The sequence below is a fragment of the Microtus ochrogaster genome, chromosome 10 (assembly GCF_000317375.1).
Source record: "Microtus ochrogaster isolate Prairie Vole_2 chromosome 10, MicOch1.0, whole genome shotgun sequence".
In the NCBI taxonomy this organism is placed as follows: Eukaryota; Metazoa; Chordata; class Mammalia; order Rodentia; family Cricetidae; genus Microtus; species Microtus ochrogaster.
In genome coordinates, this window is record NC_022016.1 from 75,791,419 (window position 1) to 75,808,383 (window position 16,965).

The 16,965-nt window shown below is 40.8% G+C and overlaps 1 protein-coding gene across 5 annotated transcripts in view; it reads left to right on the forward strand.

Moving 5' to 3' along the window:
* Positions 1-4,108: 4,108 nt before the first annotated feature.
* The window catches only part of Tut4 (terminal uridylyl transferase 4), a 99,470-nt gene continuing 86,613 nt past the window's right edge, over positions 4,109-16,965 (forward strand). For all 5 annotated transcript variants that reach the window (XM_013348546.2, XM_013348547.2, XM_026781896.1 and 2 more), the window contains exons 1-2: positions 4,109-4,295; positions 14,457-15,326. In XM_013348546.2, coding sequence (XP_013204000.1) covers positions 14,549-15,326 — 778 coding nt within the window. In that variant the 5' untranslated portion in view covers positions 4,109-4,295; positions 14,457-14,548. The remainder of the gene's footprint in view (positions 4,296-14,456; positions 15,327-16,965) is intronic.

A 16,965-nucleotide genomic window follows, 5' to 3' on the forward strand; every position in this document is an offset into this window, starting at 1 on the left:
TTTTTTTTTTTTTGGTAAGTTTTTGCTCTGGTCAGGATTTGGTTGTCCCTTAGTGGCCCACAAATAGAAGGTTGGCTCCCAGTGAGGCAATATGACACCAGATGAAACCTTTGGAGAGAAGTGGGTGGGTTCGAGAAGCTCACTGGCCAGCCTGGTGCAGTGAGAGATCTTTTCTCAAAAAAAAAAAAAAAAAAAGATGAAGAGATGGAGGAAGACTCCTAGTGTCCTTCTCTGGCCTACATATGCATGTGTATGTATGTATATATGTATGTATGTATGCATGCATGCACATAGGTCTGCCTATGTGCCTATGCATTTCCTGTCCTGTCACTCCCAATAAATTAATTTGAAAAGGAGGATGGGTCTAATGAAAGATTATTCCGATTAATGGAAGTAATTTTCCTGAGAGGGCTCTGATAAATCCCTGAGCCAAGCCCCATTCTTGGTTGAAGATATGACAACCTGTTCTTTTATATAATTTTCTGCTATGAAGTGACACCATTTCCCATCCTTATCAGAGGCCCAAACCATCATCAGATCTTGAACTTAGAACCTCAAAATTGTGAGCTAAATAACCCTCTCCTCCCTCAGATATAGGGAGCAGACATGGGGATTTTGAGCATACTAGGCAAGCAGTCTGATACTGAACTGCACTCCAAGCCCTAAACTTCTTTCCTTCATAACTAAGCTACTTCTGCTATGTCTCTTTAGAAAGAGAAGCTGAATCATATAGTTCCATTATCTAAGAGGAGAACACACACAAGCACTGATCCATTAGGCAACTGTATTTCTCATTTGGTAGACAGAAGAAGACTTCTGCTGCAAATAATGTTCACCTGTTAGGATGACATGGCTGGCGTTCCTGGGCCATCTAGATTGAAAGTCTACATTTAAAACCTTAAGCACAACCGTGGGACTGTTCTAGAAAGTATTACAGAGAGAGTTTCTTGAGTGTTTTCATGGGGCAGCTAGAGACTTGTCATTTTTCCAGTAATCTGTAGTTCAAAGCGAAGAACTCAAAAGTGGCATTCTAGTTGTGTCTGCAATTTATTTATGAACTTGGGCATTAATTAAAGCCTACGTTTCCTCATTGGTCTTGCTGGAGTACCTCAACTGTTTAGTTGTAATGGTAAACAGGAGGATGGTTGCCAAAATGTTCAACGCAACAAGCATGTAGGTACTGCAATACAAATAGAAGTATGTGTGTCTAAGATTACAACCCATTGGTATCAGATGGGTAAAATTCTTGGGATTTGGAGATTGGAGAGAGAGCATCCAGTGGAGTGCTTGTGTGTTCACTTGCTGGAAGTTATGAGGGTAAGGGGTTCTCGTCGCCCACGCCTGAAATCTTAAAGCTTGGGAGGAGAATCAGGAGTTCAAGGTTATCCTCAGCTAACTGGATAAGCTATCCAGTAACTGGAGGCCACCTTGGGTTATCAGAAATCCCGTCTCAAAACGACTACTAAGTAAGAGTTGGGCTGGGTCTTGAGAAATAGGGAAAGGGTGTTATCTGGAGGCCCAAGGGCAGAAGTGTGGTGCTCTCTCAGCTGGCTGGGTCTTTGTTTTAGACTCAATATCTTACTCTAGACTAAATGCTGTCTTCTGAGTCATCAACACATCTTTGGCACTAAACAGGTAGTCCCGGAAGGTAGACCTTTTCCATTGACGCCTCACTTGCGTGGGATTTATTACATTCTCCTCTGGATTTGCCCAACCCTTTGTTCATATGATCGGTTGACTATAGTTAATAACACTGCCTTCCTTGCTGGACCGTGAGCTTTCTGAGCAGCAGTCTGGGTGGTTTGTCTAGGCACTGAAGTATGTTTTGCTTACACTAAGTAATCAGGAAATGTTTTTTCAATTGAATTTGGTCCAAGGACATTAATATTAGTGAGGAGCATGTTGGTAATCGTTTTAAATGTGTCTATCAGCTTTAAGCTTTCATTATTTATTTTTTCTGGTACAGAAGATCAAACTCAAGAAGCCCTTTGCGTACTAGGCAGGCACTCTTATATTGAGCTGCTATATGCCCAATCCCTACCTCTCTTTTTTTCTTTTGAGACAAGATCTCAAGTATTCCACTGGCCTGGAACTCCCTCCCAGACTGGCGTCAAACTCAAAGATCCACTCCACCCACTACTGCCTCTCTCTCTCTCTCTCTATCCCTCCTGGGATTAAAAGCATGCTCTCCATCACACAGGTAACTTTTTGTTTTGTTTTGTTTTCTCTGTATAACAGCCTTAGCTGTCCTGGAACTCGCTGTGTAGACCAGGCTGGCCTCAAACTCACAGAGATCCACCTGCCTCTGCCTCCCGAGTGCTGGGATTAAAGGTGTATGCCACTACCGACTGGCGCTATGCTGGCTTTGAACTGGCGATCCTCCAGATAGAAGTTTCCAGGGTATTGAGATTACAGACATAAGCCACCATACCTAACACTAGGTTTCCATGTCGGTTTCATCTCCTGTTTCTTTCCTTATCTCTCTGAAGCGCGGACGCATTTAAAAAGGTTTCAGGTGAGAAAGATCTGGATTTTTATTAATCTGAAGTCATCCAGTTGGTAACTGCCCAAACCTGGAGGGGCTGACTTGAAATCCTGTATTCTATCCAATGCTTGTGGGTCTGGAAGAGTCACAGACGGGGGAGTGCACTTCCAGAACGTAGTTTTCTCATCCGCAAACGGAAGCGATAGCAGCTATCTTAACAGGAGCAGTATGAAGACTAGATGGTTAGGTGTATGAAGCCCCTAGTTCAATGCCTAGTACTAAGCAGGCAATGCTTGGTCTCTCCTCATTAGCTTTTGGGATTCAGATGGACAAATCAAGTAAGAGGTATTCAGTTCTGGGATGCAGTGAGAAGTTGGTGAACTACAGAGACAATTGCCTCTCGGTAGTCCCTGAGCTGTTCTGGCCTCAGTCTTTAGAAAATTTGTCATTGTCTTGTAAACGTTTAAGATATAGCCGCTTCCCTTTATAAACCCCCACGTTTCAGGGTGTCGTACACTTTTTCTGCCTAGTAAATATCCAACTCAAGGGTTGCCGTTTGTGATTTGTCCCTCTCTGAGTGAAGAAGGAGCTTGGTCCAATAATCTCGAGGCTTGGGGCCATTAAAATAAACTAACAAAGCCTTCTCAAGTCTTTCATAAGTGTAAATTTAAATGACAGGAACCTAACACATTAGGAAAAAAAGAAAGGGGGAAGCCGTTCGCGGTAGTTGTTTCTATGCCCACCTAAAACTAAAGACGTGGTTTTCGAAATGTTTCTCAAGATCTCTCGGCTTTGTTATTCCTGAGGTGACGCAAAGCAGGGCTGGTAGCAAGGGTGAAGGGGGGGGGGCTTTCTCTCGTCAGCTCCCTCACGGTGCACTGAAGCCAGGGATGACTGCAAAGGCTTCAAAAGGCATGGGCAGTCGAGTAGTGACAAGCCCGAGCCTGCATAGTCCGTCAAGTCCCCCCACCCTCCCGCACCCCCCTTCACTCGGGGAACTGCTAGAGGACCAGCCCCTTTTCCCGCCCGGGGGCCTCAGCAGAGCCGCCCGCAGCCCGGGAGCCTGACGTGAGCGGCGCGACGGTGCACGCGACCCCGGGCTAGCAGGCGTCCTCGTGCCGCTCCCCGGCGTCGGCGTGCCGGACCGCGAGACCCTCTCCCGGCAGGCCGCTCCGACCCTGTCCCTCCGCCGGGGCCCGCCCCCAGCTCGGGCGCCACCGAGAGCCCGCGCGCGCTCGCCTGCTCGCTCGCTCGCTCTCCTCCTCAGCGCGGGTGTGTGCGCGCCGTCCTCCCACCTCGACCCCCCCCCATTGTTTCCGGGCGACAGCCACCAGCCCCCGAGCGTAGCCCCTCCCTCCGGCCTCCCCCTCCCCCGCCGAGGTTTGACGAGTACCGCGGTGGGGGGGGGATCCCCAGAACTGAAGGCGAGGGCGCCCCTGAACCCAGCCCCAAGAGGCTCCGCTCCCGGGCTGCCGAGCCCATCTCCTCCTCCCATCTGCGGAGTCTGCGGAGCGCCTCCCGCTCCCCTCCCCCTCTTCCCGGCGCCACTCTCCCTCGGCCCCCTCCCCTCAGCGGGTCCTCCTCTTTCTCTCGCTCCCTCCTCCTCCCCCTCCCCGTCCCTTCCCCCCCACAATGCAGTTCGCGGCGCGGCGGACATGGCGGTGGAGTCCTGAGCTCGTCGTGTTCTGGCCTCCATCGGCGGCGGCGGCGACGGCGGCGGGGGCGGCGGCGGCAGCGGGAGGCGGAGGGGGAGCCGGAGCCTCTGCGATGAGGAGGCGTCGCGCGCGCCTGTAGCTCGCGGGCCTCGCAGGTACGGAGCTTCGGGCCGCCGCGCTGCGCGGGCTGCCGAGGGGGTGTGCTCGGCCGAGCTGGGGAAGGCCTCCCCCCCTTCCCCCCGCTTGTCCCCTTCAGGTGCGGCGCCCCGCAGGTGTCGGGTCCCCGGGAGCGCGACTCCGCCGCCCCCCTCCGGGCCTGGCGCTTCCTCCTCCTCTCGATCGGGCTTCAAGTGTCCCAGGGGAAAGCTGAGGGAAGGAGGGAAGTGGAGAAGGCGGCCTGGGCGGCCTGTGGAGGGTTTTGGGGGGCCCGTCCGGCTACCGAAACCTGTTGTAGTCGGGTTCGGAGGATCTGAGTTAACGGGATTGGTCTAGCCTTGTCTTAGAGCCTGTGTGTGTCTCTGTAATATGTGCCTTTTCTTTCACCCTGTAGAGATGTCTATACGCACATGTAAACACACACTCACACACAACAGTATCCCCCCCACCCCCCGCTCGTCCTTGTGGGGAGAAGGCAGGGTAGGTTTGTGTGGATTTCGTTTCGTGCTCGCCCGCCGTCTCTGTCCCCCACCCCCCAGTCGAATGGTGGTACTGCGCGCTTTTGACGTGGGTAACAGTGAGATTCGTATTTGTAAACAGACAGCACTTCCCCTGTGTGTCGCACGCCTCCGCAAGTGGTTTCTGATCCTTTTGATATCAGGATTACAAAAGAACGAGGTGGTTAGACCTCAAAGAAGCAGCGGGATTTCTAGTCACTACCTGAATGGGATCAATTACTGTTATTTTTAACGTTGGTTAAACATTTTTTTTTAGAAGAATATCAAACTTTAAATCGGTCGAATCTTGTACCTTGTGCGAGGTCTTAGTTTCAGTATACCGTCTTTATTTTGATACAAAAATCATTCCCTAAACATTTGACATTCTGCGATCTTTTGTAATCTTCGTGTTCAGAAATGCAATTCGAATTGTGTATTGTTAGCATGCATTTAGTAATTAGCCAGGTCATATAACCTTTTATATTTGTAGACTTACCCCTCTCCCGTCCTTGCAGCAGGAACAGTTTAAAAACGCTTTGTGAAACAGCATATCTTGTTTGTTTTAAAAGGAATAACTACTAGCTAATACAATTGGATAATCCCAAGTGGATCTGATAATTTAGAGACAACGCCATTCTCAGTCCTTGAATCGCGGAAAGGTTTGAGTAAAATGTTGTCTGTATGCATTAACATTTTCTTTACTCAGAGCCCATGTGCATCCCCTTAGAAATACGGTGCACACTGTATCCCACCTCTGTGAAACCATGAAATATTGTTTTGTAAAGCTTTATTTAAGACAACTCACAAGGATACAGTGTGCTTTGTGATGCTTTAATAAACAAATTATACAGAGGAATTAAAAACCATATATGTTGGGGAAGATAAGTTTAAGTGTTTCTTGCTTTAAAAAATTATTATAAACAATAGAAAGATACCGAAAACTCTTAGATAAAATGTTCTTCTTGCATAGTTTCATTTGACTAGTGTAGAAAAACGAAAAAAAAAAAAAAGTAAAGCTTCCTTAAAAGAATCTAAAAGTGGAAGTGAAAGTGATTGGCATTTCATGTTTTAAGTGCTGTGAACATCTAACCACAGAAAGTCAACAGGTATTGTCAGGCACATAGAAACGCACTTCAGATTTGCAAACCCGAACCCTAAGTTACATCTGATTCTGTTAATTTAGTTAGACTAGCACTTGCCTTTTAAATTTAGGTGTTAAAATGAAACTTTATGACTGCAATGATAAATGGTCCTAAATAAGAAAGTGCTTAAAGATGATTTTTATTTGCTCCCATAGCATGTTCATTTTAGTAAAAGTAGCTAGAGAACTTTCCTTTTTAACCTCAAAATTACTTTTACATATATGTGTGATTATGTTGTGTTCTTTATAGAGTCCAGTCAGGGTCTGTGGGTAGATAAAAGTGTTTCAATTTACTGACTATAAAAAGATTGGATTTTTGAAAAAATATTAAAGACATAACCTGTAAATATTGATGCTAATAAATGTTGTCACCATTTTTAGCTGTGTATGGTGTTACATGATTTAATCCCAGTGCTTGGAGGCAGAGGCAGGTGAATCTCTGTGGGTTTGAGGGCAGCCTGGTTTACATAGTGAGTTCCAGGCCAGCCAGGGAGGCATAGTGAGATGCAGTTTCAAAAACAAACAAACCAAATTCCCAAACCACACAAACCCACAAAAAGCCATAAACAAACAAAAAAGTGAATATTTGGATGTAGCAGAATTAAGTTAGATGTTTTCCTTTCCAGATAAACTTGTAAATGTTGTAATTAATAAAATAATGTTAAGAAATTGCTCTCATCTGTAGTTAGAAGTTCTTAAAAAACAGAAAAATAGGAGCTTAGTGGTAGAACACTTTTCTGGTATATGTATGAAGGCTTATATTTAATCTCCAGTATAACACCCAGACATACACAAAAAGATTAAACAGTTTTGTGAAGATCTAAAACAGACAAAAGAAGAGACACTGTAGGTTGTAGTTCAAAGTAGAGTATGTAGATTTTTAAAAAAGTAACAGAGGACTTAGGAAAGCTTACATTCTTCTGAATAAGTTGTTTTAGATCTAGAATTCTAGCTTATCACATAATTCAGGGAAGTTTTATTTTTTTAAAAAAAAATCTTAAAGATTTTATTTATTTATTATGTATACAGTATTCTCAGTATTCTGTCTGAAAGTATGCCTTCAGGCCAGAAGAGGGCACCAGATCTCATTGCAGATGGTTGTGAGCTACCATGTGGTTGCTGGGAATTGAACTCAGGACCTTGGGAAGAGCAGGCAGTGCTCTTAACCACTGAGCCATCTCTCCAGCCCCCTCAGGGAAGTTTTAAAACCAGTATGTCTCCAAGTGCTTCTTCAATCCTTCCAAAAAAGAAAGGTACCTAAATGTAAATATTAACAATTCAAATTTTTCTTTTGAATTAATAGTTTGAACAAATTTCACACTGTGTGTCCATAATTCTGTGCATTGAAGGAGAGAAAAAGTTATTAGACTCCTTATTCTTTCTAAGACTGTGTGCATCTTTTTCACTTGCTTACCTACGACCTGTTTATAATGAGGAATTATGACTCACAGAAGTTGAGTTATTTGCTGAAGAGCATGGAGCATCAAATTTCAGAGTGGGCCTCTATTCCTCATATGTATATGTCATTTGCTGTCGGATCTAGTGAGTTGTTTCTCAGTATAAGAGGAAAAAATGCCTAAGGTTGATGTTTATTCATTCAGTCATTTACTTTAACAAACATTTCTGTTTGTAATCTATACTAAGACATGTTTTGAAAAAAGCTTTAAATCTTGTAATTGAGCTCGCCATGTGAGCTAATGTTTGAGCTGTGATTAGAAATGTTTTCTAACTTCTGCTCCAGTGGGGTTCCCCCCCCCCCATTTGGCTTCTTTATTAATAGAGTCTATGACCTAAAAGGAAGTTTTTTATTCTTTTGACTTGGATAAACAAAGTTTCTCAATTTAGCACTAGAAAGCAATAGGTTAGGACACACTGGGAAGTGTGAGTTAGTTGGAAAGAAGAAAACTATACAAGCTTAGTGTTCACCAATAAAAATGAGCAAAGACCACCTCTATACAGAGCATCTTGTACTTAAAAATGTTTAGGGGAGGCTGGTGGGATGGCTCAGTGGGTAAAGGCCTTTACTGCCAATTCTGACAACCTGAGTATGATCCCTGGGATACATGTGATACAAAGGGAGGATCAACTCCTGAAAGTTGTCTTCTGGCTCCATTCTTGTGCTGTGGCACATGCATGTATGTGTACACACACACACACACGTAATTTTAAGAAACCATGGAGAAGTTAGTGTAAAGCATATGTACGTTTTTGAGTTTAGTTTCTTTTAACTGAAGGAAAAAGCAAATATTTTCTATTAATTACTCAAGTCTCATAATTTTAAATTGATACTCGCTAGATAGAGTAAGAGAGTTCATAGTACTTTGTATATATTACTCTCTCAAGATTTTAGAAGATTTACTTAGTTCTCACAACAGCCTTCTATCTCATTTGCAGGTGAGGAAAGGAGATGTAAAAGAGTTAAGTACAAAATCTCACACCTAGTTTGCAGTTGGGATTTGATCTTAGACTGTCCTGGAGCCAGAGTGCCCAACCAGTACACCATGTTATGAGTGTCAGAGGTAGTGTGTAGAGGGTATTCTGTACAGTCACAGGGTGTCAAAATATTTTCTAAGTATAGAAAGTATAAATTATACAGAATAACTAAACCTAATTGAATTTTATCTGTTAGTCATTGTAATTTAAATGATTTTGATTATTCAGATCAGCTACTCACTAAATATTAAGTGCCCATCACGTATAGAGTATTCAATGGTAATCATACTATGGACACTAAAAAAAGATTGATTTTTCTTCTCTTCTCCCTTCCTCTCCCTTCTCTTTCCCTCCCCTCCAAGACAGGATCTCACTATGTAGCCTGACTTCAAACTCAAGAGATCCATCACCTGTCTCTGTCTCTAGAGTGCTGGGCTTAAAGACATGTACTACCTACCATACCCAGCAGGTTTATTTTATTTTTAATTTGTATGTATCTGTGTGGGTATGTGCACATAAATGGTACCTGAGTATGCCACAAGAGGGCTTCAGATTTTCTGGAACTCAAGTTACAGGCAGTTATAAGCCATGGGGCATGGATGGTGGAAACTGAGCTATCACTTCAGCCCCATATCTTTTTTTTCTCAATAGCTTGCATTTTTAAAATGTATCTATCTCTCCCCTCATACCTGAACAGCTTTAATGTGTGTGTGTGTGTGTGTGTGTGTGTGTGTGTGTGTGGGGTATAGGTTAGAGGACAACTTTTGGGAATCAGTTCTTGCAGAAAGCAAGAACTATGTGGGTTCTTGGGATTGAACTCAGGTTGTCAGGCTTGGTGGCAAACACCTTTACCTGCTGAGCCATCATTCTGTTACTGTGGGCACATCTTGTGAAGGGTCTTTGAGACAAACTTTTTTGTGTGTGTACCTGTGGTAATGCGTGTGTGGAGGTCAGAGGACAACTTGTGGGAGTTGGTGATCTGCTTCCATTATGTGGGGTCATGGGTCTGAACTCAGGTCTTTGACTTGGCAGCAAATACATTTACCCTTTAAGTCATCTTGTCTAGCCCCCAAACTTGATTTTGTAATAATATGGTTGGAGCATTATTTTTCTTCCTTTTTTTTTTATCTGTACTGAACTATATGTTTTTCTACATAATATGTGAAATTCTGTGCTCTGATGGCTAATAGAATGTGCCCCCCCTTTTCTTTTCTTTTTTTTTGGTTTTTTTTTTCTTGATATATTTATAGTACCATAATCTTCACTTTTTAAAAACCCAGTTCACCTTTAATCCCAGCACTTGAGAGGCAGGTGGCTCTCTGAGTTTAAGGCCAACCTGGTCTATATAGTGAGTCAGTATAACCAGAACTATATAGAGAAACCCTGTATTGGAAAAAAAAAAAACAGTCAACCAGCAAATTAAATAAATAAATAAATACCCAATTCCTGGGACTGGAGAGATGGCCTAGAGGTTAAGAGTTTGCTGTTCTGGGGCACTCTAGTTCAGTTCCAATGACCCATATCAGTGGGTTCACAACCACCTGAAATTCCAGGTCCATGGGATCAGTACGCACACACATACTACACACACTCACACATACACAAAATAAATCTTTTTTTTTTTTTTCTCTGTAGACCAGGCTGGTCTCGAACTCACAGAGATCCGCCTGCCTCTGCCTCCCGAGTGCTGGGATTAAAGGCGTGTGCCACCATCACCCGGCTCAAAATAAATCTTTTATAAACCTACAGGTTAATGGTATATACAACTTAGTATAGTCATAAGGTTTTATAAGCTCATTGCAAGAATTTTATTCCCTAATATTTTCATTATCCCAGAAAGAAACTCTACTTATTAACAGTTACTTCTCATTTCTGCCTCTTACACCTTTGGCAGCCACGAAACTTTCTCTGGAGATTTGCCTGCTCTGGACATTTTATATAGCGTCAGTCATACAGTATATGTCTATCCTCTTCCACCAAGCTAAGCTTTGCCCATACAGTATTATGTAGGTAGCCCATTTATCCCCCTTTATGTAGAAGTAGTATTGCTTTCTATGAAGGCATCAAAGTATGTTTTATTTAGACATCATTTGATGGACTTTTTAAAAGAGATCAATGTATGCTTGGTTTCTCTTGCCTGTACATTTGAGAGTGAAATCTTAATATAATAATATTATTATATTCAATTTTATTAGGAACTGCTGATTTTATGTAGCACAAATAATAAAATCTCAGAGATATTGGGGTTCAACCTGAAGATCAGAAAAGCAAGGCAGCCAAGGCATTAGAGAGCACTTAATTCTATGAACTATCCAAAGTTACACAGAGAAACCCTGTTTGAAAAAAAAAGTCTTCAGACTAAAAGAGCACTAGTTCCTGTCTCATCCCACCTTATTTTTTCTCTAGTGCTAGAATTAAAGGCATGCACCACCACTGCCCAGCCCCTATGGCTAGCTAGTGTGGCTGCTGGGATTAAAGGTGCAACCACTGCATGACCTGTATGGCTGACTAATGTGGCTGTTTTTCATTCTGGTCTTCTGGCAAACTTTATTTATTCAAATACAAATGAAATATCACTACATTCCCCCCTTTTGTCTAAAATTAAAAAAGGCTATAACTTATATAAGAAAAACTATATACAGTATATACAGTAACTATACAGTATATACAGGCAATAAGTATATCAACAATGTCTAGTTCATTTGCATTTGACAAATTCAGAGAAAATACTTCATTATCTATCCAACTTTGGTGAGTCCAAAGTCTTGTACTTAGTTTATTTTGTATCATAACTTTCTTTCTGTGTCTGGTAAACAAGCAAAACTTTGTAACTATAACTATGTAATCTTCAACTCCCTCAGGGACCCAAGAAGGAAATAATATTAACTGAGTAAGCAGGAAGTTCAAGCAAGCAACTTCCAAAAAAATGTGAGAAATGATAGAAATAGCTGGCTGCCTGGACAGTCACTCAAAATTCCTCTGCAACATTGGGGCATCCATCTTCAGCCTACAGACCTAGCTTATCTGACAGACTTTTCTGTGGAGCAGAATATTCTGAAGGTCTGTCCCTCCTTGTTTGACAATGTTTGGCAGTCACTCTCTTTTGTGTCCTGCTTGTCCTATTAGGACAGGGTAATGTCAGCAGTTGTGGCAAGGGCATTTTTTTGCCCAGTGACTTACTTTTGCCATAAGGAAATTCCACGTGGAGTTATTTTGATGCCCATCATCTTCTCTGAAGTAGATTGTTGTTGCCAGAAGCAGACAAGTCTCATTGTCTTTTTTTTTTAAAGGAACCTATATTATTAAAACATCTTAAATGCCATATTCTGTAGTTCTCTGAAGTGTTTAAAGATGAGCTGTCTAAAATATATCCTTGACCTTGAAAACATACAAAAACTACAAGTTCAATTATAATAGATAATTAACTATTAACCTATATTTCTTTATTGTCCTAAACAGTTGGTAATAATAATTTTCAAAGACTAGAAATTTACATTACATTGTTAAATGTAATAGGTACAATACCTTGAACAAGAGTAGAAATGTAAGTACAGTATGTTCTAAAAAAATCTCAAGTTTGTATCAATACAAAAAAAAATTTGTATACAATATACAAAAGTCCAATCCGGTGTAAAAACATTTAAAACTAGTAGTTGCTTTTTAAAAGTAGATTCAATAATCTACCTTTTTATCTTATATCTATATCCTCCCTTTTTTCTTTTCAGAGTAGGTTCAATAATCTACCCTTTTATCCTATCATCTATATCCCCCTTTTTTCTTTTTAAAACAAGAACCTTGAATCTAATCTCCTTTGTTCAATTTCCTCCTGACTGCAACCAATAACAACTTATAACCACCCCCCTTGAACAATAGCAAATACATAACCCATTGAATGACCAAAAACCACCTATCTCACTTCTTGGGAATGTGGGTGTCATATTCTTAAATTTACTTCTGCTGTCTGAGGGTAGTGGTACCTTTAGGGGATCCTGAAAAAAAAATTGGTTAATTGTCAAGTCCTGGGAGAGGTAGCTGTATCATTTGTTGTCCAGTCTCTGCATAATGGGAAAGTGCAGGTCCTGTCTCAAGTCCTGGCTAGAGTAGTCAGTGAGGCTGGATCATCTCAGCCAGGGACCTCAAAATTGTTCTGAGCAGTTTGTAGTCCAAAGCTGATTTTTTAGGTGGTGTTTTTCAGCTTAGTGTGTTATCATAGTTATGGAGGAATTGTCATTGTGGGGCACCATCCTCCTTTTGGAGACTTTACAGGTTGCTGTTAGGCATGCTCATGGTTCACTACAGAAAATTGATAGAGACCCAAACCCGAAATCATGTATAGGAAGGTAAATGAAATCTTTTTCAAGAATTAGTTAGTACTCTATGTGACCTTTAATACCATAACAAAAAGTTTAGAATACACACACACACACACACACACACACACACACACACACACAAACATATAAATCTTATAAAACTTATACCTTAAGAAAAGCTGTTAAAGAGTCAATATAAAACCAGAGGATTATGGGATTAGTGGCAGTAAAATATTTTTCTCCTGTCCCATATCAGGTAGCTCTTCTGACATGAGACTGAGGTTTTGAATTTTACTTTAATAGGCACGCTTCAGTTTAGAGAAGGAGAGAGCCATGCTCCAACTCCAAAGTCAGCTTTAATCTTTAATTGGATTTGGGACTACAAAAAGATCATTTACATTATATGTCTGTAGAGAACAACATTTGGGGAGATTTATGAAATTTTATCCTGTTGGGAATGTGGTATACTTATAGACCAATTTACTATTTTTCTTGAGACATTTTTTTTTTTCTGGATGATTTGTCCTTTTCTTTTAGATGTCTCATTTGTCCAATAGTCTTTAGATACCTTCACTGGATGCATTTATTCTCCTGAAAAAACAGAAACAAAACCCTTCTCCAACCCTAATTTTGGGTAGATTCACTTTGGGCAAGTTATATCTGATCAAATAAAAAGCATTTGTTAGTTTTATAGATTGGTTTAAATGGCCATACTGCTTGATGAACTATCATCTCTTCTAATTAAGAGGTGCCTCTTGTTCAAATCAGATCTTTATCAATTTTGATGGTATCTATAGCTTTTCTTCTATGTGAACAAAAGCAAAATCCTTTCCCCTATGTAACACATATTCTGGGTTCCATTGTGAGGTCAGTACATCTTTAAAGTATACTGCTGATTAATTCCATAGTTTTTTCTACTATCGAGTGTCTCTCAGTGTTGTTCCTTTCTCATTAGCGAAAATTCAAAGTTAATAAATCATTATATTATGCACTTTTTTTTTGTCTTTTGGAGACAGGGTTTCTTTGTAGTTTTGGAGCTTGTCCTGAAAGTTGCTCTGTAAACCAGACTGGCCTTGAACTCACAGATATCTGCCTGCCTCTGCCTTCTGAGTTCTGAGATTAAAGGCATGCACCACCACTGCCCAGCTTTATTTTAGTTTCTCCAGACAGGATTTCTCTGTGTAACCCACTGTGGTTGTCCTGGAACTAGCTCATGTAGACCAGGCTGGCCTCCAACTCATGGAGACCTGCTCCCAGAGAATTGGGATTAAAGGCATGCGCTATCACTGCCCAGTTGTAACACCACTTCCTGGTCGTATAGAGGACTTTTTCTGGTTTGATTTTCCTGTGCTTTGTGGACCAGGCTGGCCTTGAACTCTTAAGAGATCCCACCTACTGAGTATTGAAATTTAAAGGCGAGTGCCACCACTGACTAGCCAGGTTTTATTTTTGTGGAAATATTTACTTATTTATTAGTGGAAATTCTCATTAGGCAATAGAAAGCAACTTTGTTTTTGTAAAAAGCCTGTTTTTGTTTTCATTTGTTCTTTGAGACAGTCTCATTCTGTAGTTTTTTGTGGCCTTGAACTGGTTATGTAGACTAGGCTGGCCTTCGAGTTCACCCTGCCTCTGCCTTCGGATAATGAGGATTTAAACCCTTTTCGTATAGCTTTCTGAAAAATGTTTTAGTTTTGAGAATACATTTTAAAATTGACTAATGACAAAATGTTTTTGCATTTTAAGTAACAGATTTTGTTTTTATTTTAATTCCTATAGTTTGCTTGCCTAAACTAGATTTGGAGCAGTTCATATACCTGAGATCTGCCATTTTACAGTATTACAATTGAAAAGAACCAGATTTTCAAATAATGGAAGAGCCCAAAACTTCTAAAAGTGAAAATCATGAACCAAAGAAGAATATTATTTGTGAAGAAAGCAAAGCAGTTAAAATTATAGCTAATCAAACCTTGAAGCCTAGAAATGATAAGTCCGTAACAGAAATTGGGACCAGCTCTCTGAATAGGAATAGTAGTAAAAAAAACAAGCAAAATGATATTTGTATAGAAAAAACAGAAGTCAAATCATGTAAAGTAAATGTTGCCAGTGTTCCAGGCCCTAAAGATTTGGGGTTAGCACTTCGAGATCAGAGTCATTGCAAAGTGAAAAAGATACCAAATTCACCCATGAAAGCCCAGAAGGGATCTTCACAGGTAAAAGTAGAAAAGGCTTCTAGCTTACAGGCAAAACAAGAAAAATTACCAAAGTCACCTAATTTATCAGTAAAGGCAGAAAAAACACCCTGTACAACAGCAACAACAGAAAAAGCACTTAATTCACAGAAGAAAGAAGAAAATATATCCACTTCTCAGATGAAATTACAAAAGACAACCAGCTCGCCATTAGAACCAGAAAATGCATCTAGTTTACCTTTGAAAGAAAATATGAAACAGACAGAATCACAACAGACTGGGAAAAAACTTACAAGCTCCTTTGTTTCTGTGGACAAAAGGAATACTGAAGCTCTACAGGGAGAAAAATCAACTCTGGAAAACTTATTGCCATCTCAGAGGCAACAGGCACAGACAGATAATATTGGTGATTCTGATGACAGTGCTTCAGGAATTGAAGATACATCAGATGATTTGAGTAAGTATAAACATACATGGCATTTTCCATAAGTTATGTTTTGGGCAGGATTTTCCTGTTAATGTTCTGTGGGTTATTTGTGGTTTAGCTACTTCAATTTAAAAAGGTTGGAAACAAATAAGCAAAACCTACCTTCCTTCCTTCATTTATTTATTTATTTATTTAGTGGTGAAAAGCTGTGTGCATAAGAGTTTAGTGGGTGTTTGTGAATACATTTGTTGTAGGGGCCCACTTGCTGATTCCCGGCCGCCCTCTGCTTGTTTGTTTCCCAGCTGCCCAGACTCTCAAAATAACCACACAGAAACTGTATTAATTAAATCACTGTTTGACCACTTACTTAAGCGTATTGCTAGCTAGCTCTTACATCTAAATTAACTCATCTCCATTATTTTATATTTTATTACAAGGTTTGTGGCCTACCTGCAAGGTTTCAGCTTGTCTGTCTCTGGCGGTGGGCTCTATGGCTTCTTCTAAACTCCGCCTTCCTTCTCCCAGCATTCAGTTTAGTTTTCCTTGCCTAACTCTGTTCTACTCTATCAGGCCAAGCCAGTTTCTTTATTAACCAATGGTATTCACAGAGGGGAATCCCACATCATAACCCACTTATTTACTGATAGGAGGGATCTTATCCTTGTGTATGCTGGGCAAGGACAAGTATTCTATCACTGGGCTACACCTTTGGACTTACACACTTATTGGTATCATTGTAGAAAGCATATTGCCTTTGAATTATGTAGCTCAAACTGGTCCAGAACTCTTTTGTTTCATAATTTAAAAATTTATTATTATTATTATTGTTTTGGTTTGTTCTTTTGAGACTGTCTCTATGTAATCCTGGTTGTCATTGAACTCATTATGTAGACCAGGCTGGCCTCTAAGTCACAGAGATCTATCCGCCTCTGCCTCTCCAGTGCTGGGATTAAAGGCATGCACTGTTACATCCCAGCTTTTAAAATTATTTTTAATTATGTGCAGATGTGTGTGTAGGCATGTGTGTAGGGGTATGTGTGTTTGTGTGTTCATTCAGAGGCCAACGGTGTTGAATCTCCTGGAACTAGAGGATATATGGTTATAAATCACTTAATAGGGGTTCTGAGTTTTGAACCTGGTTCCTCTGGAAGAGCATTATGTGTTCTTAATTGATGATCTTTCTACCCCTTGCCTTGAATTTTTTAAAAATTATTTATTTGTATTTTATGTACATTGGTGTTTTGTCTACATATATATCTATGCCACAGTGTCAGATCCCTTGAAAAAGGGGTATAGATAGTTGTGAGTTGCCGTGAATTCTCTCTCTCTCTCTCCCTCTCTCTCTCTTTTAGTTATAAACTGATTGGCCCAATAGCTCAGGCTTTTATTAACTCTTATAACTTATATTAGCCCATTTTTCTTGTCTGTGCCAGCACGTGGCTTGGTACCTTATTCAGCGAGGCAGTCACACCTTGCTTCTTCTGTGGTTGGGTCAGGACTGCTGTGAGTGCTCTTAATGCTGAGCCATCTCTGTCTCTCCATCCTTTTGAACTATTAATCCTCCTATTTTAGACAATCTCAGAAGTGCTGGGATTACATAAATTTACAACTCTACCTAGCTCCCCAGTTTTTCTAAATATTTATTTATTTATTTATTTATTTATTTATT